This window comes from Onychomys torridus, chromosome 8 (genome assembly GCF_903995425.1).
Source record: "Onychomys torridus chromosome 8, mOncTor1.1, whole genome shotgun sequence".
Lineage (NCBI taxonomy): Eukaryota > Metazoa > Chordata > Mammalia > Rodentia > Cricetidae > Onychomys > Onychomys torridus.
Genome location: NC_050450.1, coordinates 85,903,714 through 85,927,490, shown reverse-complemented (window position 1 = coordinate 85,927,490; position 23,777 = coordinate 85,903,714). Strand labels below are relative to the sequence as shown.

Genomic DNA, 23,777 nt, shown 5'->3' with positions numbered 1-23,777 from the left:
AACACCACCACCATTTTTAAAAAAGATTGTGTGTGTGTGTGTGTGTGTGTGTGTGTGTGTGTGTGTGTGGTGTGTGCAGATGCCTGTGGAGGCAGGAAGGCAAGAAGACGGTGCTGGATCCCTTGAAATTGGAGTTACAGGAAGCCATGAGCTGGTTCACTCATCCCTCCAGTTTTTTCTAGGTATTTCTAAAAAGAAGCCTTAATTTTTTCCCTCCTGAACAGGTAACTACTTTTTTTCCCCAAGTGTATGAGGTTGTGAGACCCCTGGAACTGGAGTTAGGGAGTTGTGAGCTGCTATGTGGGTGCTGGGAATTGAACCTGGGTCCTCTAGGTAGAGCAGCCAGGGCTCTTGAGTCATTTCTCCAGTCCCTTAAATTTTTTTTTTTTTGGTTTTTCGAGACAGGGTTTCTCTGTGTAGCTTTGCGCCTTTCCTGGTACTCGCTTTGGAGACCAGGCTGGCCTCGAACTCACAAAGATCCGCCTTGCTCTGCCTCCCGAGTGCTGGGATTAAAGGCGTGCGCCACGCCACCACCACCCAGCCCTTAAAATTTTTTGCAAGAATCCTCTGAAAGAGCAGCCAGTGTTCTTAACTGCTGGGCTATCTCTCTAGTCCTTTAATTTTAACAACTAAAAAACATAAGATACACGTCTTAAATGCCAGCACTCTAGTGGCAGATGGGTGTGGATCTTTTTGAGTTCAAGGCCAGTCTGGTCTACATTGAGGGGGACAACCATGGTTTTACATAGAGACCCAAATAAAAATTAATTAATTAATAAAAGACTGTAAGACCAGAAGCAAATTGGCAGATGCTAAACTTTCTGAACTTGACCGAGGATAAATCTTTCTTTTTTCTCTCTCCCCTCTCTGTCTCTGTCCTCCTCTCTCTCTCTTTTTTGTTTTGGTTTTTCGAGACAGGGATTCTCTGTGTAGCTTTGCACCTTTCCTGGATCTTGCTCTGTAGACCAGGCTGGCCTCGAACTCACAGAGATCTGCCTGCCTCTGCCTCCCAAGTGCTGGGATTAAAGGTGTGCGCCTCCACCGCCTGCCCGGCTCTCTTTTTTCAAGGTAGGCTTTCTCTATGTAGCCCTGGCCGTCCCGGAACTCGCTTTGTAGACCAGGCTAGCCTTGAGCTCAGAGGTCCGTCTGCCTCTGCCTGGGATTAAAGGCATACATCATCACACCCAGGCAGTTTTTTCTTTTTTTGAAACAGGTTCTTCAGACCAGGATAACCTCAAACTTTGTGCAAACGCTGGCCTCGAACTCTTTCTCCTTCTCCTAGCGCGGAGATGATGGGAGTGTGCCACCACGTCTGACTTTGGGAATTTCGTTTGACGGTATCTATTTCTATAAAACAAGCCGGGAGTGATGGCGTTGGCCGGAAGTCCAATTTTGAAAGCTAGATTGGAAATCCTGGTGCCTGAGGAAGGCGGCCTAGGTTGGCGGAGACTGACGTCTTGCAGAGGGCCCTGATGAGTGCGTTACCAAGGCAATAGAACCTTTCCCGTGGCTTTTCAACAGTTGGGGACCTTGGACGAGGTGGTTACGTGAGGCGACTCAAAGTGAGACTATCTACACCCCGAGAGTGGGCAGAAACTACACACGACTCTAGAGTCTCGGAGACTTGGCGCTCGTACAACGTCACCGCTCCAAGACGCCGACGCAGTTATATGACGCCACTCCCGGAAGTGCGAGCTAGAGCGGGCGGGGAAAGGGGCAGCTGGTTCCTTTAGGGGTCGGGTCCCGTGAGGCGGTCTCAGAACTGAGACCGTTTCCTCTCGATCTCCGCTGAGTCTTTCAGGTCCACGGACTGAGGAAGCGTCTCCACCGTCATGGGAGGCGGAGACCTGGTAAGTGCCCGTAGGCCTGGGCAGTTAGGATCGAGGCCCGAGACCCGCTGGCGCCGGGGACGGAAACTGGCAGGGGCGCGGTGGAAGTCAGGGGTAGCAGTAGGTAACCCTGGTAATTCTTGTTTTCAACACAAGGGGTTGGTAAACTCCGAGAGAGAAAGGATGGTTAAGACCACGGAGGGACTGGGATGAGACTTGGGAAGATGTGCGGCGAGTGATGTCTGCTGGTGTCTGTGTTTGCTGATTGGAGGGGGTCGGGGGCTCCCGGCTGGGAAGTCTGAGGTCACGAAGGGCAGATCTTGGCACACAGAATTTATTTTGTGTATGTTATCTTGGGACATAGTTCCTTTTCTTAGCTAGGAGTTTACAGTTGTTTCCTGGACCTGGACTGTCGAAGAGTGGGCCCCAATCCTCCTCGATTCTTTGGAGGAGTCCATTTTAAATCTTGTCCATCATTATTTCATTCCCTACATCAGTGCTTTGCTTTGATCTGTAGTGACAAGGCAGCTGTCTTCTCTATTCATAACACTTTTTTTAGGCTAAGCTGCAGTTGCTCTGAAGTCGTGTAGTTCATTTGTGGGGAACTAATGCCTTAAATAAAGTGGAAGTATCCACGAAGCACAGAGCTAGATTAGAAAATTATTGATCTTCATAAAGTGAAGCTAATTGAATCGATAAATATATTACTTTAGATATCTATACATTAGGCTGAGTTTGTCAGGTATTCTTGATTTGATCAAGTTCTAGGACTCCATCAAAGTTGGTCTAGATTTTTGTTTGGTTTTCGAGACAGGGTTTCTCCCTGTGGTTTTGGTGCCTGTCCTGGATCTCGCTCTGTAGACCAGGCTGGCCTCGAACTCACAGAGATTGGCCTGGCTCTGCCTTTGCCTCCGCCTCCCAAGTGCTAGGATTTAAAGATGTGAGCCATCCCTGCCCAACAAAGTTAGTCTAGTTTAGTATGTTCTTTATGTAAATGTGATTGTGGAGAGTGCATTAGTTTGTTTCTCTGTTGCTGTGATTAAACCAGGACCAAAAGCAACTTTCGGAGGAGAGGGCTTATTACATCTTACAGGTTAGAGTCCATCATTAAGGGAAGCCAGGGAGGGGGCAGGAACTGGAGCAGAAGCCATGGAGAAGTGTTGCTCACTGGCTTGCTTCTCTTGGCTTACTCAGCTACCTTTCTTATATAGTCTGGCCCACCTGCACAGGGATAGTACCACCCAGAGCGGGCTGGGCCCTCCTACATCAATTAGAAATCCAGATCTGTGTGTGTATGACGGTGAGGCTGTCCTGCAAATTGTATATTCAGCCATAAGATGCCATTAGCACTTGACTCTCCCTTAGTTAGGACATCTATAAATTTCTCCAGACACTGATTGCCATCTGTGCCCTGGGATGGAAAGGAGGACCTATGTAGGACAAAGGGGTGGGGTGGTGGTGGTGGTGGTGGTAGTGTGGTGTTGAAGGAAGTCCTCCTTAAAGGAAAGAATGTAGGAAGGAAGGATGAAACAACCTGGTAAAGGAGGGAAGGCAGTTAAGGGTAAAGACAGAAAGCAGATGGTACATGCCTTTAGTCCCAGCGCTTGGGAGGTAGAGTCAGTAAGAGCTCAAGTCTGAGGGTAGCCTGAGCTGGATAGCAAGGCCCTGGCTTGCACATTATGTGTACATGCTCACACATACCTGTGTTCTCTCTGACTGTGTGCTTTGTGCCTGCAAGGTACCTTGTGTATTTTATCTCCTTTAATCTTAAACTGGTCTCCAGATTTGCATCTCTCCCATCCACTCTTGGCATGATAGCTGGACATGCTCTTGCCTGCGTCTTTTCAGGTCTTCCTTCCCACCATCAACAGGGTGCAGTTTAAGACCCTTCACGTGTCTGTAAGAGATCTGCTCTGCTGGCTTCTTAGCTGGCTGTATCTCACACACCTCCTCCATTAGCATGCACTCTGCCTCCAGCCACAGTGAATTCTTTATGTTATGTTTTCCCTCATTGCTGGGACTGTGGTTGTGAGTGACATTTCCTCTTTTGTTTTTGGTTTTTGCGGAGACAGGGTTTCTCTGTGTAGCTTTGCGCCTTTCCTGGAATGAGGTCATAGACCGGGCTGGCCTGGAACTCACAGAAGTCCACCTGCCTCTGCCTCCCGAATGCCATTTCCTCTTACAGAGCTTCCCATGTCACCAGCTATTTTATAACCAACCTAAGATGCTACTTCCCCAGGGAAACTTCCTGCGATTACAGTTCAAAGTGAAGTAATGAGAGGAGAGAGGAGAAGCATTCATTGACAGGGAAGAAACGGGACAGTTCCAGGGAAGGAAGGTTGAAAAAGGTCTGGGTACATTGTAAGCATTGCAAGTTTAGGCACAGGAGAGCTAAGTGGACTCAATTAAAAAAAAAAAAAGAAAGAAAGAAAGATGTTTGAGGGGCTGGAGATGGCTCAGCAGTTAAGAACACCGACTGCTCTTCCAGAGGACCCTGGTTCAATTCCCAGCACCCACATGGTGGCTCACAACTGTCTGTCACTCCAGGATTTGACAGTCTCACATAGACACACATGCAGGCAAAAACACCAATGCACATAAAATAAAAAATAAAATTAAAAAAAAAAAAACAACAAAAACAACTGGCCGGCAGTGGTGGTGCAGCATTCAGGAGGCAGAGGCAGGCAGAGCTCTGTGAGTTCAAGGCCAGTTTGATCTACAGAGCTAGTTGCAATACAGCCAGGGCTACGCAAAGAAACCCTGTCTTGAAAATCAAAAGGAAAGAGAGAGAGGGAGGTGTTTACATAAGAATGAATGTACTGTCCCAATGAACCATGTTGCCTTTCAGAATAGATCTCTTCCTCCTTGCCCTATTTCTCCCATCTTGCTGTTATCAACTCCCATTGTAGGCATGGCTAGTGGAGTCTAAGGTTGTAAGTGTTTGAAGGAAACTCGGAAAAGACCTGTTCCACCCTGGAGCTGTAAAGACATTTCCCACAACTTCAGGCATGCTCGGCAGGCACTCTACCCCGAGCTGCATCCCTCACCTGCTGTCTTGCCTTTCCATGTGTGCATGTTCTGGTTCTGGGAAGGGTGGGTGAAGCGGGGCATGATGGTTAATTTTAACTACTTGAAATAATCTAGAATCACCTGGAAAGAGAATCTCAGTGACAGTTGTCTACGTTGGGTTGGCCTGTGGGTATGTCTGTTGGGGATTATCTTAATTCGTCTGTGGGAAGACCCTCATAACCTTCCACCTCCCACTCTCTGAATCCTTCCCTCCTTCCTTTCACTCACAGAACCTGAAGAAGAGCTGGCACCCGCAGACCCTTCGAAATGTGGAGAAAGTGTGGAAGGCAGAGCAGAAACATGAGGCCGAGCGGAAGAAGATTGAGGAGCTGCAGCGAGAGCTGCGGGAGGAGAGAGCTCGGGAGGAGATGCAGCGCTATGCTGAGGATGTCGGCGCTGTCAAGTAAGCGAGGGGCTGGGTGTTTGCTGCATGCCTAGTCTGGGTGCTGCGTAAGAGTTCAGTGATTCAGCATGTGGAGCTGGGAGCCTGACCATCTCCATTCTAAGGTTGGCTGTGCGTGTCCTAAGTTGTGTACCAGAGAGAAGGTATGGGAGCCTTGGGTATCTCGATAGGATCCTGGAAGTCATAATACCCAAGTCTGTGTGGGTTGTTGAGGACCAGATGTGTAATCCCAGCACTTGGGAGGAGGCAGAGGCAGGTGGATCTCTGTGAGTTCGAGGCCAGCTTGGTCTACAGAGCTAGTGCAGGATAGGCTCAAGCTACAGAGAAACCCTGTCTCGAAAAAAACCCAAAAAACAAAAAACACATAACCAAGTTAGTGTAGACCATGCTCCCAATAGATAGTTGACTAATACTCACGACTATGACTAAGAATCATTGTCTTTATGCTATCTGAGGCCTCTGTGAATGTATTGCAAGCCCATCTTCTTGGGGGCAGTGGGGTTAATGGGAATAAGTAGATAGGGTAGCTGTCAATAAAAGCCTTGTTGTGGCTGTAGACAATCTTGGTGAATTTTACCTTTGGTCACTTTCAGGGTAATAGTAATAGATAATTACCCTACCTATCTCATGAAATAGAGGGGGTCTATTTCAAGAAAATAAAAGGCATAAAATGCACTCCACAGTGCATTCCGAAATCAAAATGACAGGAACTGCAGGCAATTTGAACCGAGTCCTCCCTACTGTTCCTGTTCATGTGTCATGGGCAAGCCTTCAGGGTGACATGTGGCCCATTTTCCCCATGGGATATTAAAGGGTTTTCCTTAATTTCATGGCAGAGGGATTTGTTACATCCACAGTTGTGTGTGAGACTTAGTTTCAGTATGTGGACATAGTACCTTGCATGTAAATAAGGGGAAAATCCTATTCTTCCACGAAATGGATTGGAGAGGGTCTGATGTTTTACAGTGAATGAGGTTTTATGGAACTTTTAAATTAAATACAACATATTTAGGGAATGATGCTGGTAACTGTTAATTGTGAACCTTGGCGGAGTCCACGATCACCTGGAAGAAGGGCTTCTGGGCAAGTCTGTGGGGATTATGTTGATTCTGTTAGTTAATGTGGGAAGACTCATCTTGACTATGTGCAGGACTATCCCAGTGCTGCCAATCTGGAGCTGTAGGAGACTCAGCAAACTGGGCACTTGACTGTGCATGCAGGGTGACCAGCTGAGTTAGCTCCTGTGTATGCAGGGTGACCAGCAGAGTTAGCTCCTGCTGTCTGGATTTCCCTGCCATGATGGGCTGTATCTTGAACCATGAGCCAGAATAAGCCCTCTGTCCCTTAAGTTGGTTTTGTCAAGAGTGTTATTTCAACAGTACAGAGTGAGTTCCAGGACAGCCAGGCTACACAGAGAAACCCTGTCTTGAAAAAAAATAAAAACCAAAACAAAAGAAAATTAATCTTTTTATTTTATTATTTTTTAAGAGTTACTGCTGGGCGGTGGTGGCGCACGCCTTTAATCCCAGCACTCGGGAGGCAGAGGCAGGTGGATCTCTGTGAGTTAGAGGCCAGCCTGGGCTACAGAGTGAGTTCTAGGAAAGGCGCTAAAGCTACAGAGAAACCCTGTCTTGAAACCGCCCCTCTCCCCCAAAAAAGAATTATTTATTTTGGGGCTGGTGAGATGGTTCCTTGGTTAAGAGAGCTTGCAGAGGACCAGCTTTGATTCCCAGCACACACACTGACTCATAACCATCTGTAATTTGGAACTTGTAAATCCAGTTCCAGAACATCTGACACCCTCTTCTGGCCTTTGTGGGTACTACACACATGTGGTACACATACATACAGGCAAAATACATCAAATTGAATTTTTTTTTTTTTTAAGCTGAGGATCGAACCCAGGGCCTTGCACTTGCTAGGCAAGCACTCTACCACTGAGCTAAATCCCCAACCCCAAATTGAATTTTTTAAGAAGTGCAGACAGGGTCTCATTATAGCCCAGACTGGTGGTTCCCTGCATCAGCCTCCTGCGTGTTGGAATTGCAGATTATCTGTTAACCCTCGTGCTGAGGACTGAACCCAGGGCCTTGCACTTGCTAGGCAAGTGCTCTACCACTGAGCTAAATCCCTAACCCCTAGGTTTTTGTTTTGTTTTGTTTTGTTTTGTTTTTGAGGGCAATTTATTAAAAACCAAGACAGACAAACTATAAATCTCCCAGTTGCCTGGAGGTGGAGAATGGAGAAGAGAATGGGTGGAAAGGCCATGCTGTTTGGGATAAGCCAGCATGGGGGTCAGCTTCATGGCTATATACAGCCACAGGTGGGGAGGGGATTTATGGAATTCAGGTAAGGCAGCCCTAAGAGCTAGAGAAAGCATACATAGTTCTGGCCAGCGTCCAGAAGAAAAGACAAAAGAGAGAGAGGGAAAAAGTATATTCAGGACTAGAAAGGCAGGCTGCCGACCCTGAAGTGCCTCATGGCAGCTGGTAGGGATCCCCTCCCCCCAATGGCTTTTGTAGCTGATTTACTTGTCCATTTGGCTGGTTTGAACGCTTTGTATAATTATATGCTTTGACTTTCTCCAATTGAACACCATTGATTTAATGATTCACTCCACTCTTGTGGTTCAAGTGATCTTTTCTGTCTTTGTCCAGCATTGTTCTTGGAGCGAAGACGATGTCTCGTTCATGTAATGCTGTCCATCTCCAAATCCCTTTCAAACCCAAGGCCTCAAACATGCTAGGCAAGCAGTCTACCACCGAGCAACATAGTTTCTCTTTGGTATTTGCTGATAGTGTTACATAGTTGCAGTTTTAGACAGTAGCATTTGATCCTTTCATAAATAGATAAAGATGGGGCAGTTCCTTCCTCAGCCAATTCCTGTAGAGTAAAAGGGACTTTAAGAGGCAGAGGCAGGCAGATCTCTGTGAGTTTGAGGCCAGCCTGGTCTACAAAGCGAGTTCCAGGAAAGGTGCAAAGCTACACAGAGAAACCCTGTCTCGAAAAACCAAAAAAAAAAAAAAAAAACAAAAAAAAAAGGCAAGATTTTAAGGTTTTAAGTCCTTGTCTGAAAACCAAAAACAACAGCCAGCCAAACAAAAAACAAACTGGAGGCCTAGGTAAGAGCATCTCTGGTTTGAGGCCAGCCTAGATAACAGTGAAACCCTGAAAAAAAAAAAAAAAAGTAAACAACACAACAGAACAAGGGCTGAAATTATGGCTCAAGGTTAAGAGCAATTGTTGTGCTTGCAGAAGACCCAAGTTCAGTTCCCAGCACCCACATGGCTGCTCACAGTTCCGAGGGTTCCTGTGCCCTCCACCTCATGCACATTGTGCACATACATATAAATAAAAAAAAAAAAAAAATTAAGGGCTGGAGAGATGGCTCAGTGGTTAAGGACGTAGTGCTCTTGCAGAGACCCGAGTTCCATTCCCAGCACCCATGTTAGACAGCTCACAACTGCCTGTTCCAGCTCTGACCTCCACAGTCACCAGACAGGCATGTGGAACACATATACACAAAAGTCACTCACACATACACATTTTAAAAAAATAGTCTTGTCACAAACGAAACCACTAGGTATGATTGTGCATGTGTGAAACCTCCACACTTAGAGGAAGAGGCAAAAGGATTAGGAGTTCAAACCCAACCTTGGCTACTTGCCAGATGGCCCTGGAAAGAGAGACCAATTACTGAAAGTTGTCCTTTCTGACCTTCACGTGCACACTGTGATGTGTATGACCCTCTCCATTATATACACACACTAATGGTGAATAAATTTGTGTGTGTGTGTGTGTGTGTGTGTGTGTGTGTGTGTGTGTGTGTAGTTTTGGTGCCTGTCCTGGATCTCTCTCTGCAGACCAGGCTGGCCTCTAACTCACAGAGATCCACCTGGCTCTGCCTCCTGAGAGCTGGGATTAAAAGTGTGTGCCACCACTGCCCGGCAGTAAATAAAAATTTTAAAGCAAATTAAAACCCCAGAGCTTATTTGGTAGAGTGCTTACCTAGCATGCCCAAAGCCCTTGGTTTGATCCCTAGTGCAGCATGAACCAGGTGTAATGGCATAGGGGTATAATCCTAGCATTCAGGAGGTAGAAATAGGTGGATAAGAAGTCAAGGTCATCCTCATCTAGCCTGGAACAGCTCCTCCCTGGAATCCCTGGTCTTCACAGCTGTCAGACTTTCTCCTAGTCTGTTATTTACCTGCACAGGAGAGTTAGGAAAGCCTGTGATTACCTGGAGGCCACTGTCTGTGGTCCCTATTGTAAAGACCATCCTTCCTCCCAGTCTCCTGGCCTGCCAGAACCCAGCATTCAGTGTACCCTTCCATCTTGACTCTAGCAGTGTGGGTAAGCCAGGCAAGCTATTGCAGTTTGACTCAGCAACCACAATCAGTTCTTAATTACAGACTGAGGCTTTTCCAAACAGGCCCTTTAATAGACAGAAAAGTTATAAGTGGTCATGTTTGTATTAGTTTAAATGAATTATTTTCATTAAAAATACCCAGGGATCCGGGCCGTGGTGGCGCCTGTAATCCCAGCACTCGGGAGGCAGAGGCTGGTGGATCTCTGTGAGTTCGAGGCCAGCCTGGTCTACAGAGTGAGTTCCAGGACAGGCTCCAAAGCTACAGAGAAACCCTGTCTCGGAAAACCAAAAAAAACAAAAAACAAAAAACAAACCCAAGAAAACAAAAAACCCAGGGAATCCATTGCCCTCTTCTGGCCTTTGAGGGTGCTAGACATTCAATGCACAGACATATATGCAAGCAAAACACTCAGACATAAAAAATTAAGTTAATTAAAAAAAAAAAAAAGAGTTCAGCAGCATCCTGTTACCATCTGTCACATAAAGGTTCCATTCTCACACCTCTTTATCTTTCCACAAGGAAAGAAATGAAGTCAGGTATGATGTTGTGACATCATTTGGTCCCCCTCTTTTCTTTTTTTGGGGGGGGTGTTCCGAGACAGGGTTTCTCTGGGTAGTTTTTAGTGGCTGTCCTAGAGCTTGCTCCATAGCCCAGGCTGGCCTCGAACTCACAGAGATCCACCTGCCTCTGCCTCCTGAGTGCTGGGGTTAAAGGTGTGCGCCACCACTGCCCGGCTTTTTTTCCCCCTCAGTGCAAGCATCATTTACTTACCAGGTGTCTCTGGTCATTTCTCATCTCCTCTCAAGCATGCAGCACCACTGGGGCTGCTGTGTCAGGTGCAAAGATTGGCAATGAGTATGGCTGCGTGTGGGATTGCTGAGGTTGTTCTGGGTGCTGAGGTAGAATATGTTTATTGTTTTAGATTATCTTTGATGTGAAGGGATAATGTATAAACTTGGTAGTGGAGACTAGGTAGCTAAGTGGAGATCCATGCCTTAGCTGGAGGATTCTGGTTTTTCTTCATTAATTGTCTTTGTGAAAAGGATCTCTTCATTTATAAGAATCATTTCTTCATGTCTGCCAAGTTGAGAATGGTGTTTGGTTTACAGTAGGTATCTGCAGAGGCAGTCCAGTGCTGATCAACTCAGGTTCTGTGTGGAGTTTGACAGACTCTCCATTTCATGTGTGTGTGTGTGTGTGTGTGTGTGTCTGTGTCTGTGTCTGTGTCTGTCTGTCTGTCTGTCTGTCTGTAGCTAAACTATATCTTTTTTTCCCCCTTAAACCAGGAAAAAAGAAGAAAAGTTGGATTGGATGTACCAGGGTCCTGGTGGGATGGTGAACCGGGATGAGTATCTGCTGGGTCGCCCCATTGACAAGTATGTCTTTGAGAAGATGGAGGAGAAGGAGGCAGGCTGTTCTTCTGAGACAGGACTTCTGCCAGGCTCTATCTTTGCCCCGTCAGGTGCCAATTCCCTTCTTGACATGGCCAGCAAAATCCGGGAAGACCCTCTCTTCATCATCAGGTACTGCTGGGGGTTGAGAAGGTTGTTACAGAGATGCCCCGGGCTCTTCCCGGGCTGCCGTTTCTTGCTTTATAGTGCTCCTGTTTCCCACACCTCTGTGTCTGTCTGTGCTTCTGGGTGGTGAGAAAGGGCTCCTGTAAGGGTACCTGATGTAGGCCGCATGGAAAGATACTGGCAAATGTTTCAAGCCAGACAAGATTTATCTACCCATCTTTAACCCTTAAATAAAGATGAGAGGTAAAAGGCTGGGGATACCTTTGCTGGTAAGAGAATGTGTCGCTCCTGCCGAGGACCTGAGTTGGGACCCCAGTGCCCATGTCAGCTAGCTTAGAGATGGTGGAACTGCAGCCTTTGGAAGAGCCAAAGCCTCTGGCACCCGTGGGCACCAGTACTTACATATCTCACACTCGCGTGTGTACACACACAAATTAAAGATAATAAAAATCGTATTAAAATTAAAAAGGAGGTAGAAGCAAGATGACAAACACTGCTTGTTCCTTGGAAATCTGGGAAATCGGTGTCGAGGTGACTACAAGGTAAATGTCCCCTCCTAACCCCTACTCCCTTAACATCCCGCTGTAATCGTATAGCCGGTAAGTGCCTCTCAGTCCTTTTTCCTTCGCCTCCTTCCTTGCTTTTTTATTTTATTTGTTTGTTTTTGGGTGTGTGTATGTTTAGTGTATATATGTGCATGTGCGTGCTTACCTGTTTGTGGAGGCTATAAGTCGACATTAAATGCCTTTCTCAATCACTCTTCCTTATTTGCGTGTGTCTGAGGGTGCATGTGTGTGTGTGCACATGTGCATACATCCCAGGGTGTGTGTATGGGTCAGAGGGCTACTTTTGGGAGTTGGTTCTCTCCTTCCACCTGTGGGCCTTCGGGATTTGACCTTAGCACCTGGGCTGGGCAGCAAGTTCTTTCAACAGCTCTCTCTGCCTTACTTTTTGAGATAGAGACTCTCACCAAACCTGGGACCTGCTGATTCATCTACACTGGCCAGCAAGCCCCAGGATCTTCGTATTGCTGCCTCCAGAGTATTAGGATTGTGGCTTTCTTTACTGTTGTTACTGGTTTGGGACAGGGTCTTAGTATGTAACCTTGGTCAGCCTGGAGCTTGATATCTAGACTAGACTAACCTTGGACTCATACCTCTGTCTCCTGAATGCTGGGATTAAAGACATGTGCTCTCGGGCGGAGAGATGGCTCAGAGGTTAAGAGCACTGTTTGGTCTTCCAAAGGTCCTGAGTTCAATTCCCAGCAACCACATGGTGGCTCACAACCATCTGTAATGAGAATTTGCAGACAGAACACTGCATACATAATAAATAAATAAATGAATGAATGAATATTAAAAAAAAAAAAGACGTGTGCTCCCACCCTGGCCCACTCAGCCTTTTCCATGGTTTAGGGAGGTGGAGTTTGAGGCCTTCTGCTCGTGTGGCAAGCGCTTTACTGAATGAGCCCTCTTACTACTCGGTTTTTGTTTATTTGAAACAAGGTCTTATGTAGTCCAGGCTAGCCTCAAACCCGCCCTATAGCTGAGTGTGACTGAATTACTCACCCTCTGATGTGTGTTAGCACGCCCAGCTTTGTGATTTATTGAGATAGTAGCCTTGGCCTTGAATTCACATCTTCTCTCCTCAGCCTCCTGAGTATTCAGTTCTACATGATCACGCCCAGCTCTTCATTAATGTTTGCTTGTTATATCCCTAATTTGTTTCCAAATGATAGGCTTTCAAAATTTGAAAACTTTGTGACGTTTCTTATTGTTCATTTATTTATTTAAATTTTTTTCCCCTGGGTTGGGGATTTAGCTCAGTGGTAGAGCGCTTGCTTAGCAAGTGCAAGGCCCTGGGTTCGATCCTCAGCTCAAAAAAAAAAAAAGAAAAAAGAAAAAAGAAAAAATTTATTTCCTGTGTATGCGTGTTTTCCTGGCATGTGTATCTGTGTACTGTGTGCATGCCTGGTGCCTGCAGAGGCTAGAAGAGAACTGGAGTTACAGCCAGGTGTGAGCTGCCGTGTGGGGGCTGGGAATGGAACCCAGGTCCTCTGGAAGAGCAGCCAGTCCTCTGAACTGCTGAGCCATCTGTCCATTTCCCAGCACCAATATGTACACACACACACACACTCCTCAAAAGAAGAACCATTGTGTATACACACACACTCATTTCACAAAGGAAGAATCATTGTGTATACACACACTCACACACTCACTTCTCAAAAGAAGAACCATTGTGTATACACACACACACTCATTTTTCAAAGGAAGAACCATTGTGTATACACACACACACTCACACACTTCTCAAAAGAACCATCGTGCATACACACACACACACACACACACACACACACACACACACTCTCATATACTCTTCTCAAAAGAAGAGCCATTGTGTATACACACATACACACTCACTTCTCAAAAGAAGAGCCATATTGTTGTCTTTATTGCCCGGATGATGGGTCTGTTTTTATGCTAAGCAGTGGAGGTTGTTTTGAAATGTTGCACTCAGGGGATTTGCAGGTCCACACCCGATTCCTTAACCATGAGGGAAGCCTTCAATGTGAAGCCAAATGCTCACTGTCACACACTGCACTGTCTCCCATCCCACAGTATCCCGTCTCCTGTGTGTTTGCTAGAGCTCTCTGGCTTCCACACCATCCTCTGTAAATTGACCACAGTGTAAAGTCTGTGTCTGTGAGGTTTTTGTTTGGTTTTGTTTCAGACAGGTTCTCACTGTATAACCCTGGCTTGCCTGTGTGTGAGTTTTGAAAAGGGGTTTGTTAAATAGAATTTGCTGCAGAGGATAACATAATTCCCTTTGCAAAAGAAAGAGTCATTACAATTTTTCCTTCTATTTAGGAAGAAAGAGGAGGAGAAAAAGAGAGAGGTACTGAACAATCCTGTGAAAATGAAGAAAATCAAAGAGCTGGTAAATCATGCATCGAACATGGACCAAGATGGTGTTGGGGATGTGTTTGTTTGCATGTGTGCCTGCATTGTGTGTATTTGTGGTATCTGAGGAGGCAGGAAATGGGCATCAGATCTCCTGGAACTGCAGTTATGGATGGTTGTGAGTTATTCTTTGGATCCTAGGAATTAAATCCTGGTCCTCTGGAAGAGCAGTAAGTGCTCCCAAGTGCTGAGCATCTCTCCAGCCCCTCTGTCAGCTTCTTAACGCTTGGCCTTCTTTCTATTTCCTTCTAGGAAGTAGCCTGGCTTTTATAAATGACTTCTTCTGGGTTTGTGAGACAGGACTTACTTTGTGACCCTGGCCAGTCTGGAACTCCAGTCCTCCTTCCTCAAAAATTACAAGGCTTAAATTTTTATTTATTTATTTATTTACTTATTTATTTATTTATTTATTTATTTATTTTTTTTGAGCCAGGGTTTCTCTGTATAGCCCTGGCTATCCTGGAACTCACTGTGTAGATCAGGCTGGCCTCAAACTCAGAGATCTGATTCCCTCTGCCCCTGGAGTGCTGGGATTACAGACATGCACCTCCACCACTTGGCTCAATTTTTTTTTGTTTGTTTGTTTTTTTTTCAAGACAGGGTTTCTCTGTGTAGCTTTGCACCTTTCCTGGAACTCACTTGGTAGACCAGGCTGGCCTCGAACTCACAAAGATCCGCCTGCCCCTGCCTCCCAAGTGCTGGGATTAAAGGTGTACGCCACCATCGCCCAGCCAATTTTTGTGTTTTTACATACTATTTTATGCTAGCTTACCTTAACAGCTGGGAAAGAGCTACATGTCTTCAGTTTCTTTTTCTTTCTTCCTTTGTTTCTTTGTTCATTTGTTTGTTTTTTGTTTTTTGCATCTCCTTGTGTATGTGCATGGCCTGTGAGTGGTCAAGTTGTCAGGCTTGGTAGCAAGTGCTGTTAACCAGTGAGTCACAGGCTTGCCAGATGTACATAATGAGACTTTGTCTCAAAATAAGAACAATTTTTCAATGTGGATTCCTTGCTCACTTACCAGAGAATTTTTTTAGGGGGTCTGGAGTACATTTGTGCCCAACATGGATGCCCTGATAGTATCCTGGGCCATTTTGTATGTGAGCTGTTCCCTACACTAGGTACTAACAAGGGTCTTAGAGATCTCATGCGGTTATGTTCTGGACATTTCAGTTGCAAATGAGTCTGGAAAAGAAGGAGAAGAAGAAAAAGAAGGAGAAGAAAAAGAAGCACAAGAAACATAAACACAGAGGCTCCAGCAGTGAGAATGAGCATGGACAGGGCAGGTGAGCAGATGGTGCCAGCCTCCTTCAGCAAGCCTTCCTACCCATTCACTCATCCATCCCACGGGAGGAGCCGAGCACCAGGCACCTGGGGTTCCGTAGGGACCGTGCAGATGTGTGCTCTGTACTGAAGAGCCGGCCTCTGGCATTAGACTTCTTTGGAGATGCTAAGCCTGTGTCTCCTGGTGCACTCTTGGATAGGCTGACATTCGCCTCCCAGATCATAGGTCAGAACTCCTGACAGGCCCCTTTCATCTCAGCTAGAGTCCTGGGGACTGAAGGGGTTTCTGTAATCCCTCTCCCTCTTTCTGTAAAAATGGATTAATGGGACCACGTGCGCCCATTCCACGTCTTCCTACAGGGACAGTCAGCTCTGATGCTGCTGACTCACGATTAGTCCCCGGAATAGCAACATGAGGTGAGAGGAGAATGTGTTCAGGCGCTGAGGCTGAGAACTCTGCCCACGGCTTTTCACAGGAAAAACTCAACCGTGCTGATGTCTTCCAGTGAAGACAGTCCAAATAGAGGAAGGCACTGCCAAGCAGTGGCAGTACTAGTTGGGCACTGGGAGAGGCTGCACGTGGCAGCAGGAGAGATTCAAACCGGACTCCTGTGCCTTTTCTTTTTCAGTGAATGTGTGTATGTTTTAATCTCTTAGATCTCAAAAGAAGATGGCAAATTCCTTTCCTGTTTTGTCCAAAGTCCCTGGATATGGCTTACAGGTAGAGATGTGGGCTTTTCAAAGGGAGTGACTATGGGAATGTGCAGTTTGTCACCTTTGACCCCTGCAGATAGCAGGGGAGTCTGGGTAGTGGAGTCTGGGGCTGCGGGAGGCTAAGCCTGCTCCTTATCCTTGAGCCCTTTGCCTCTTTCTGAGTCCTCTAAGTAGAGAACTCACTAGTTGGAGAACTTATCATCCCACCAAGAACTGCAAATAACTGACACAAAATGTATACATTTTAATGGCTTTTGACCAATGGCCATCCCTCACTTTTGTATTTTAATTTTTTAAAAAGATTATTTATTATTATGTATACAGCATGAGTGACTACAGGCCAGAAGAGGGCACCCGATCTCATTACAGATGGTTGTGAGCCACCATGTGGTTGCTGGGAATTGAACTCAGGACTTCTGGAAGAGCAGTCAGTGCTCTTAACCTCTGAGCCATCTCTCCAGCCCCTGTATTTTAATTTTTGTGAGGTGCTTGGGATGGAACCTGGGCCTTGCATATGCCCAGCAAGTGCTTTGTGAGTGAACTACAGCCTCAGCCTTGGTTTACTTTCTACATTCCTTCCTTCCTTCGTTTGTTTGTTTATTTGCAGACAGAGTCTCACTGTGTAGCCCTGGCTGTCCTGGAACTCTCTATGTAGACCAGGCTGGCCTTGAACCCACAGACATCCTCCTGCTTCTGCCTGCCCAATGCTGGGATTAAAGCCATGTACCACCACACCTGGCTTGTTTTTGTTTTTGTTTTCCTTTAAGATTTATATTACTTTTTTTATATTATGTGTATGAGTATTTTGCCTGCATTTATAAGTGCATGCCACATGAGTTCCTCATGCCCACAGAAATCAGAAGAAGGTATTGGATCCCCTAGATCTGAAGTTAAAAATGGTTGTGAGCCACCAGGTAGATGCCAGGAACTAAACCCAAGTCCTTTGGGAGAGCAGCAAGTACTCCTAACTCCTGAGCTAACTCTCCAGCCCTTGTTTCATATTTTTGAGAGAATTATGTGAAGGCTAACCTGGATCTCAATATGGAGCTAAGGCTGGCTGACCTTGAAATTCTAGTTTTCCTGCTTCTACCTCCTGAGTGCTAGGAACACAGTACCCTGACACATCTGGCTGTTTTGTTCTGTTTTTTTTATACAGGGTTTACTTATGTAGTCCTGGCTGGCCTACAACTCACCTGCTTCTGCTTCCCAAGTGCTGGGTTAAAGGTGTGAGCTCTGGGCTCTTGTTTTTTTTTTGTTTTTTTTTTTTTTTTTTTTGATACAATCTCAAAAATTCTGATTTCTTCTGCATCCTGAATGCTGGGATTATAAATATGACAGGCAACTCTTGGCTTTTCTGAATAGGATTTCCATATCTAGTTTAAATTAGTCTCAAACTTGATTTTCCTGCTTTTGCCTCCTGAGTTGCTAGGGATAGTATATATGTACCATTATGCCCAGCTCTTTTTTTTTTTCTTCCTTTAAGACAGAATCTCAGAATATAATGCAAGCTGTCCTTGAACTTACAATCCTCTTACCTTAGCATTCTGAGTACTAGGATTCAGGTAGGCACCCCCATTCCCACCCCCACACAGCTGTGTGGTCAGCTTGATTGCTCTTGGCAAATTTAAAGAATCTCATTGTTCATTCTTTCCCTTGCTGTACTACACTTCTGTTTGAACAGCAAGATTTTCCTATGAATGGTTTCTCGTGTCTTAATGACATAGGTGAGAGACTCCGACCGTAACCAGGGGCTACAGGGTTCTCTGATGGCTGAGCAAAGGGAGATGAAGAACCATTCCCGCTCAAGAAGCTCCTCCCACTCACCCCCCAGACATGTCAGCAGGAAGAGCTCCAAGGAAGAGAGGTCCCGGGACAGGAGGTCTCGATCCCCGGGCAGAAGGTCACGATCTCCAAGACCCAGCAAACCGTGAGTGTGGGAATTCACTGGGAAATAACCTGTGACCCTAAGGGCCTGGTCACAGCAGGTGTTTGGTTTGGGTGATGATCATCATTTCCAGTCTTAGATGTCTCAGCTTTATTTCCTCTCCATCATTCTTTTCTCCACCTCACTCATGTGATCATAACGAATCGCATTTGGAGGACTGTATTGTGTTGGCAGAATCTCCCTCCACTTTGGGCTTTACCTTTTCTGTATGTGAGTGTAGTGTGTGTGTGGTGTATACACACGTGTGGTAGGTGCAGATACTTCGCTTGTGTGGAGTTGTTGGATGTCTTCCTGTCTTCCTGCCACACTCTACCCTATTCCATCAAGGCAGTCTCTCCCTAAACTGGAGCTTTGTTTTTTCCTTTTTTCTTTTGGCTAGCCTGGAAGCTCACAATTGCCAGAGATTCTCCTGTCTCCTCCCAACACAGTGCTGGGGATACAGGCATGCACAGAACTGCCTGGCTTATGTGGGTGCTGGGATCTCAATTCTGGTCCTCGGACTTATCTAGCAGAAATCTTAACTGCTGAGCCTCCTGAGGCCCTGGATTACACTTTTTAAAAGATTGTGTGTGTGTCTACATTTGTGTAACTGCATGCTTTGTGGAGGTCAGAGAAAAATTTGAGGGAGTTGGTTCTATCCTCCACCATATGGATTCCCAGAGATTGAACTCAGGTTGTCAGGCTTGGTAGCAAGTGCCATTGAACCATTTTTTTTTGGCCCCAGCCTGGAGTATACTTTTAAGGGAACTCCATTGGTTGAGGGATATACTAATAATCCCCATATAAAAAGGCCTGTCCCCTCTGTGTTCATTACAGGCACGCCTCTAAGGTGAACAGGAAAGAGAGAGATAGCCCATCACCTAAAAAGGAGGTCTACCAGAGGCGGCATACTTCTGGATACACCAAGTAAGTCAGGAATGTACTAAACGTCAGGTTCGCATATTTTAATTTGTTTCTACAAATGAGCACTTTTAAAAAGAACTGTCTTCTTCCCTTTAGAGAGAAATCTGTATATCACAAACTGTGTACAAACTATAATATACCCATTTTAGCAGCAATAGTTTTAGATGTCTGTTTGCCACCCGCCACCCCCCCCCCAGGTGAGGACCGAACCCAGGGCCTTGCGCTTGCTAGGCAAGCACTCTACCACTGAGCTAAATCCCCAACCCCAAGATGTCTGACTTTGTTAAGTGGTGACTAATCTGGTTCATCACTCCTTTTTTTGTTCTAACTTCATTTAGGATGAATGACAGGAAAAAGACATACCTATTATATTCTGAGGTTGGTCATTAAGTCAGGTTGCTGGCATTTAGCTTCATTCCAAAGTGGTATATTCTTGGGTTGTATCCATGAATGTATGTGTCCTGTACACCTCTACTCACACATGGGGAGGTCAGAGGAGGACATCGGACATTGGAATTTTCTTTGGGCCACCAACCAGGTCCCAAATAAAGACATGGAGACTTATTATTAATTATGAATGCTTGGCCTTAGCTTAGGCCTGTCCCTCTAGCTCTTTTAACTTTTTTGTTTTTTGTTTGTTTTTTTGTTTTTTGAGACAGGGTTTCTCTGTGTGGTTTTGCGCCTTTCCTGGAACTCCCTCTGTAGTCCAGTCTGGCCTTGAACTCACAGAGATCCGCCTGCTGGGATTAAAGGTGTGCGCCACCACCGCCTGGCTCTTTTAACTTAATTTAACCTGTTTCATCTACATTTTGACTTGGAGCTTTCCTACTTTCTTGCTTCCTCTGTGTCTGGCCCCTGGCGTTTCCCTGGCACCTCTTTTTCTTTCCTTTTTTCCAGCTTCAATTCCTCCTCCTACTTAGTCTCCCTGCCCCAAAGTCCCACCTATACCTCCTCCCTTGCTATTGGCCATTCAGCATTTTATTAAACCAATCAGGTGTCTTAGGCAGGCAAGGTAAAACAGCAATATAATTAGACAAATGTAACACACTTTTACTTAGTTAAATAAATATTTTGCAACATAAACAAATATAACACATCTTGCATAGTTAAACAAATATTCTGCAACATAGACAAATGTAACACATCTTACATAGTTAAACAGATAGTTCACAGCACTCTACCTTATTCACTGAACCAGGTCTGTCACTGAAGTTGGGGCTCAATGATTTGGCTAGGCTAAATGGCCACCCAGTTCCTGGGATTTGCCTATCTTTGCCAATTAATGCCAGGGTTACAGGCATATGTGGTTATGCCCAGATTTTACACTGGTGCTATGGATTTGAACTCAGGACCTCATTCTTGCACAGCACGTGCTCTTACTCACTGAGACATCTCCTCAGTCCCATATCCATGGGTTTTTGTTTTTTCTTTAGTTTTGTTTTGCCTGCTTGTGTGTCTGTGTGAGGGTGTCAGATACCCTGGAACTGGAGTTACAGACATCTGTGAGCTGCCCTATGGGTGCTGGGACTTGAACCCAGATCCTCTGGAAGAGCAGCCAGCGCTCCCAACCACTGAGCCATCTCGCCAGTTTCTTTCTTCTCTCTCTCTTTCTTTCAATCCATTTTGTTTGTTTATTCGTTTGTTTTGTTTTTGGCTTTTTGAAGCAGGGTTTTTCTGTGTAGTTTTGGGGCCTGTCCTGGAACTCGCTCTGTGGACCAGGCTGATCTCGAATTCACAGCGATCTGCCTGGTTCTGCCTCCCGAGTGCTGGGATTAAAGGCGTGCACCACCACCGCTGCCCGGCCAATCCATGAGTTTTTAAGCATCCCTTATGGAGTAGGAGATAGCAACAATCACATGGCTGGCCCAGTCATTTGTCCTGTGAAAGCACACTTGCTGTGAGGTTAGGTCCTGGTTAGCACTCAGTCTGTTGTTTTAAAATAATTATCCCAGAGATCACTGAGTGCGATTATGAAATCCTTCACTGAAAGTCTTCATGATTTGTTGGGAATCACCCAACTGAGGCGTCAGAAGGAAGGAAACTCATCCTGACATGGCACTGTTCCTCTTATTTCTCTGGAGAGCCGGGAGCTGGCAAGCCTGTGGACCTGCCTGCATGTTGTGCTCCTTGGTTTATTTTGTTGGGGAAGGGGTAGAACCACCTGGATGGTTTCTGTGCTCCACAGAAAACTCTCAGCAGAGGAGCTAGAGCGGAAGCGCCAGGAGATGATGGCAAACGCCAGGTGGAGGGAGGAGGAGAGGCTGAACACCCTCAAGAGGCATGCCAAGGAAGATGAGCGGGAGCGCAGGCTGGAGAAGCTGGACCCTCGCTCTGGCAAGTTCATCCAGTAAGTACTTGTTCATCCTGGGCTCCACCAGCATGGACTTTAGGAGGCCATGTGGCAGCAGACCCACTGCTTGGTGGGCTTTCTCGTCTCTGTCCGGGGGTGGAGGGGGGCCTTTGGGGCTGCTCCCAGTCTCTAGCCAGGCAGTGGGGGAGTTTTTATTTGAAGTAGAAGTTATTGGTACTTTCCCCACATCACTGAAAGTCTTTGGTCTTCCTTTTAAGTAAAAATTTATGGCTTAGAAAACCTTTTTCAAATAAGACTTGACTTGTTTTCCAAAAACAGATGAGTTTTCCCTTATGGACATTTAAAAACCTTGGTTCCAGATGGGAGTCATTTGAAAATTGTCTGTGTGGGCTGAAAAAAACCTTGTGTGTCTACAGTTGCTTTCTGACTACAACCCTGGTTTTTCTGATTCTGCCAGAGTTGACCAGTTGAGAAAATGTCCTTTTTTCCATTCACCTGTCTCTTCTCTTCCCTAGTCGCATGAAGCTGGAGAGCGCATCTACGTCCTCCCTGGAGGACCGGGTAAAGCGCAACATCCATTCTCTACAGAGAACACCAGTAGCTCTGGAGAAGAGCTTCATGAAAAGATGAGAACCAATCCCTCTTACTGGTTTTCCTGAATTCCCCAGGGAGGCTGCGGAGTCCTTAAAATTCTCTTTGTAAGAGTTCAAATGGCTTCTTCTACAGATGAAAAACCACCACTGTTCAAAGTGCCCTTGTCCATTGACTCCTGAAACATGGTACATTCTTTAAAAACCAATGTGACTTGATTTGGGGACCCTCAGGACCTTATCTGGATGCACTGTGGGACTTGACTGTGTTTTAATGGCCGGGTACTGGACTGTCCTGGAAGGCTGGGATGCTTGTCACACCTCTTCCCTCCCACCTGAATGAGTGGCTCAGACCTTCCAGAGACCTCTCTCCACAGCCCAGATAGACTCTGCTTACTGGGATAAATGAGCACTGATTTTATTTAGTAGATCTTATGACAGAATAGCCAAGTGTCAAGAAGAGAGTGAAAAAAACTGGGAGATAAAACAGTACCAAAAAAAGCCCTAAATGAAGTGTTAAATATTTGTCTTTGAGATGTAGTAGTCTGATGTGTATATGTACAAATGTATAGTTTTATACATGCTTTAAAAAAGCTAGCTTTGTGAGAACATTTTGATTGATTTCACTGTGTAAAGCCTTATCAGGAAGTAACATGGTAAGGGGCGTGGCTTGTTTTCTCTCTGCCTCTGGTTTGGGAGGAACTTTGGGGTTACTGACAGAATCTAGCTAGGGTAGCTAACCTTTTGACATTTGGACTTAACTTTGCCCTCTGCAAATGTGTTAGGTTGCATCCATGGCTTTGTACTGCCAAGTATATAGTCCCCTCTGTTCCTTAGAGTCTCATATCAGGCAGCCCAATGGTTCAGGCAACAGGATCGTGTTGTCAGTATGCTGTGCCGTAAAAGAAAATAATGTGGAAGCCCTTTATTTCCTGGAGATATATATATATATATATATATATATATATATATATATATATATATATAGTGGGTTTTTTTTGTTTTGTTTTTTTTGTTTGAGGCAGGGTCTCTTGTAGCTTGGGCTAGCTTTGAACTTTCTATGTATCAGAAGATGACCTTGAACTTCTAGCACCACACAGTGGCTGCTGCTGCTTCAGTGTGTCTTTTGAGACAGGGCCCTTACTGGCGCAGGCTGGCCAGGTGGTGGTGGCTGTCCTCCTGCTTCAGCCTTCTGAGTGCTGGGATTACTGGCATGAACCTCATGCCTAGCTTCCTAGCTTCTCTTTTATCCTGTAATAATTTAACTAAAAATCTAAGACAAAACCCCAGGGGCCACTCCTGTGTCTTCACTGCCTTTTTTTCCTCTGTTTTTTTTTTTTTTTTTTTTTTTTCACCAGAAACCCTCGTTGGCCAGGGAACTTCTAGGTTCCCTCTTTCTTCAAAACAAAAAACCAAAAACATTTATCCTAGCCGAGGCTGACCTTGATCCTCCGGTCTTGCCTCTGGAACTGTGATTACAGACCTTGTGGCCCTCAGAGGCCCTCTTCACCCACACATTAGTCAAGCCATTTCCTCCTTCTACCAGTTCCTAATTCAGCTTAAAACGTATTTGGGTTTTTACTTTTAAAACACTAAAATGCCGGGCACTGTAATTCTTAAAACCCAGTTTCCCCCCAGAGAATGTAACATTATTCATTTAATCACTTCATCCTGATGCCCTGTGCTATGGGTAATTATGGCTTTTATTTTATTACTTGGCAATAAAGGCTACATTTATTCTTGTAACTGTGTAAAAAGCGACCGACCACGTGCGCGGTACTGAGTTTTCATATCCCGGCACAAATGTTGACCTGTGGTTTGTGTCGAATGCAGAGATCCTTCGTCCAAGATGAATTACGTAACAGTAATAAACCGTGG

The 23,777-nt window shown here is 45.6% G+C and overlaps 1 protein-coding gene across 1 annotated transcript; it reads left to right on the top strand.

Annotated features, from left to right (window-relative positions):
• Positions 1 to 1,707: 1,707 nt before the first annotated feature.
• On the top strand, positions 1,708 to 22,848 carry Cwc25 (CWC25 spliceosome associated protein homolog). Its single transcript, XM_036198228.1, has 10 exons — positions 1,708 to 1,850; positions 5,129 to 5,301; positions 10,958 to 11,194; positions 14,062 to 14,131; positions 15,326 to 15,438; positions 16,094 to 16,157; positions 17,875 to 18,077; positions 18,912 to 19,001; positions 21,184 to 21,345; positions 21,825 to 22,848. The coding sequence occupies exons 1-10, from the start codon at positions 1,833 to 1,835 to the stop codon at positions 21,937 to 21,939; spliced, it is 1,245 nt and encodes a 414-aa protein (XP_036054121.1). The 5' UTR covers positions 1,708 to 1,832; the 3' UTR covers positions 21,940 to 22,848.
• The last annotated feature ends 929 nt before the right edge of the window (positions 22,849 to 23,777 follow it).

What these genes read in the sequence shown, in the direction of transcription:
- Cwc25 (XM_036198228.1), top strand. An exon ending in TCCCTGGATATGGCTTACAG is followed by an intron (nt 16,158 to 17,874) that starts GTAGAGATGTGG and finishes TTAATGACATAG; the next exon opens with GTGAGAGACTCCGACCGTAA. An exon ending in CGCTCTGGCAAGTTCATCCA is followed by an intron (nt 21,346 to 21,824) that starts GTAAGTACTTGT and finishes TCTCTTCCCTAG; the next exon opens with TCGCATGAAGCTGGAGAGCG.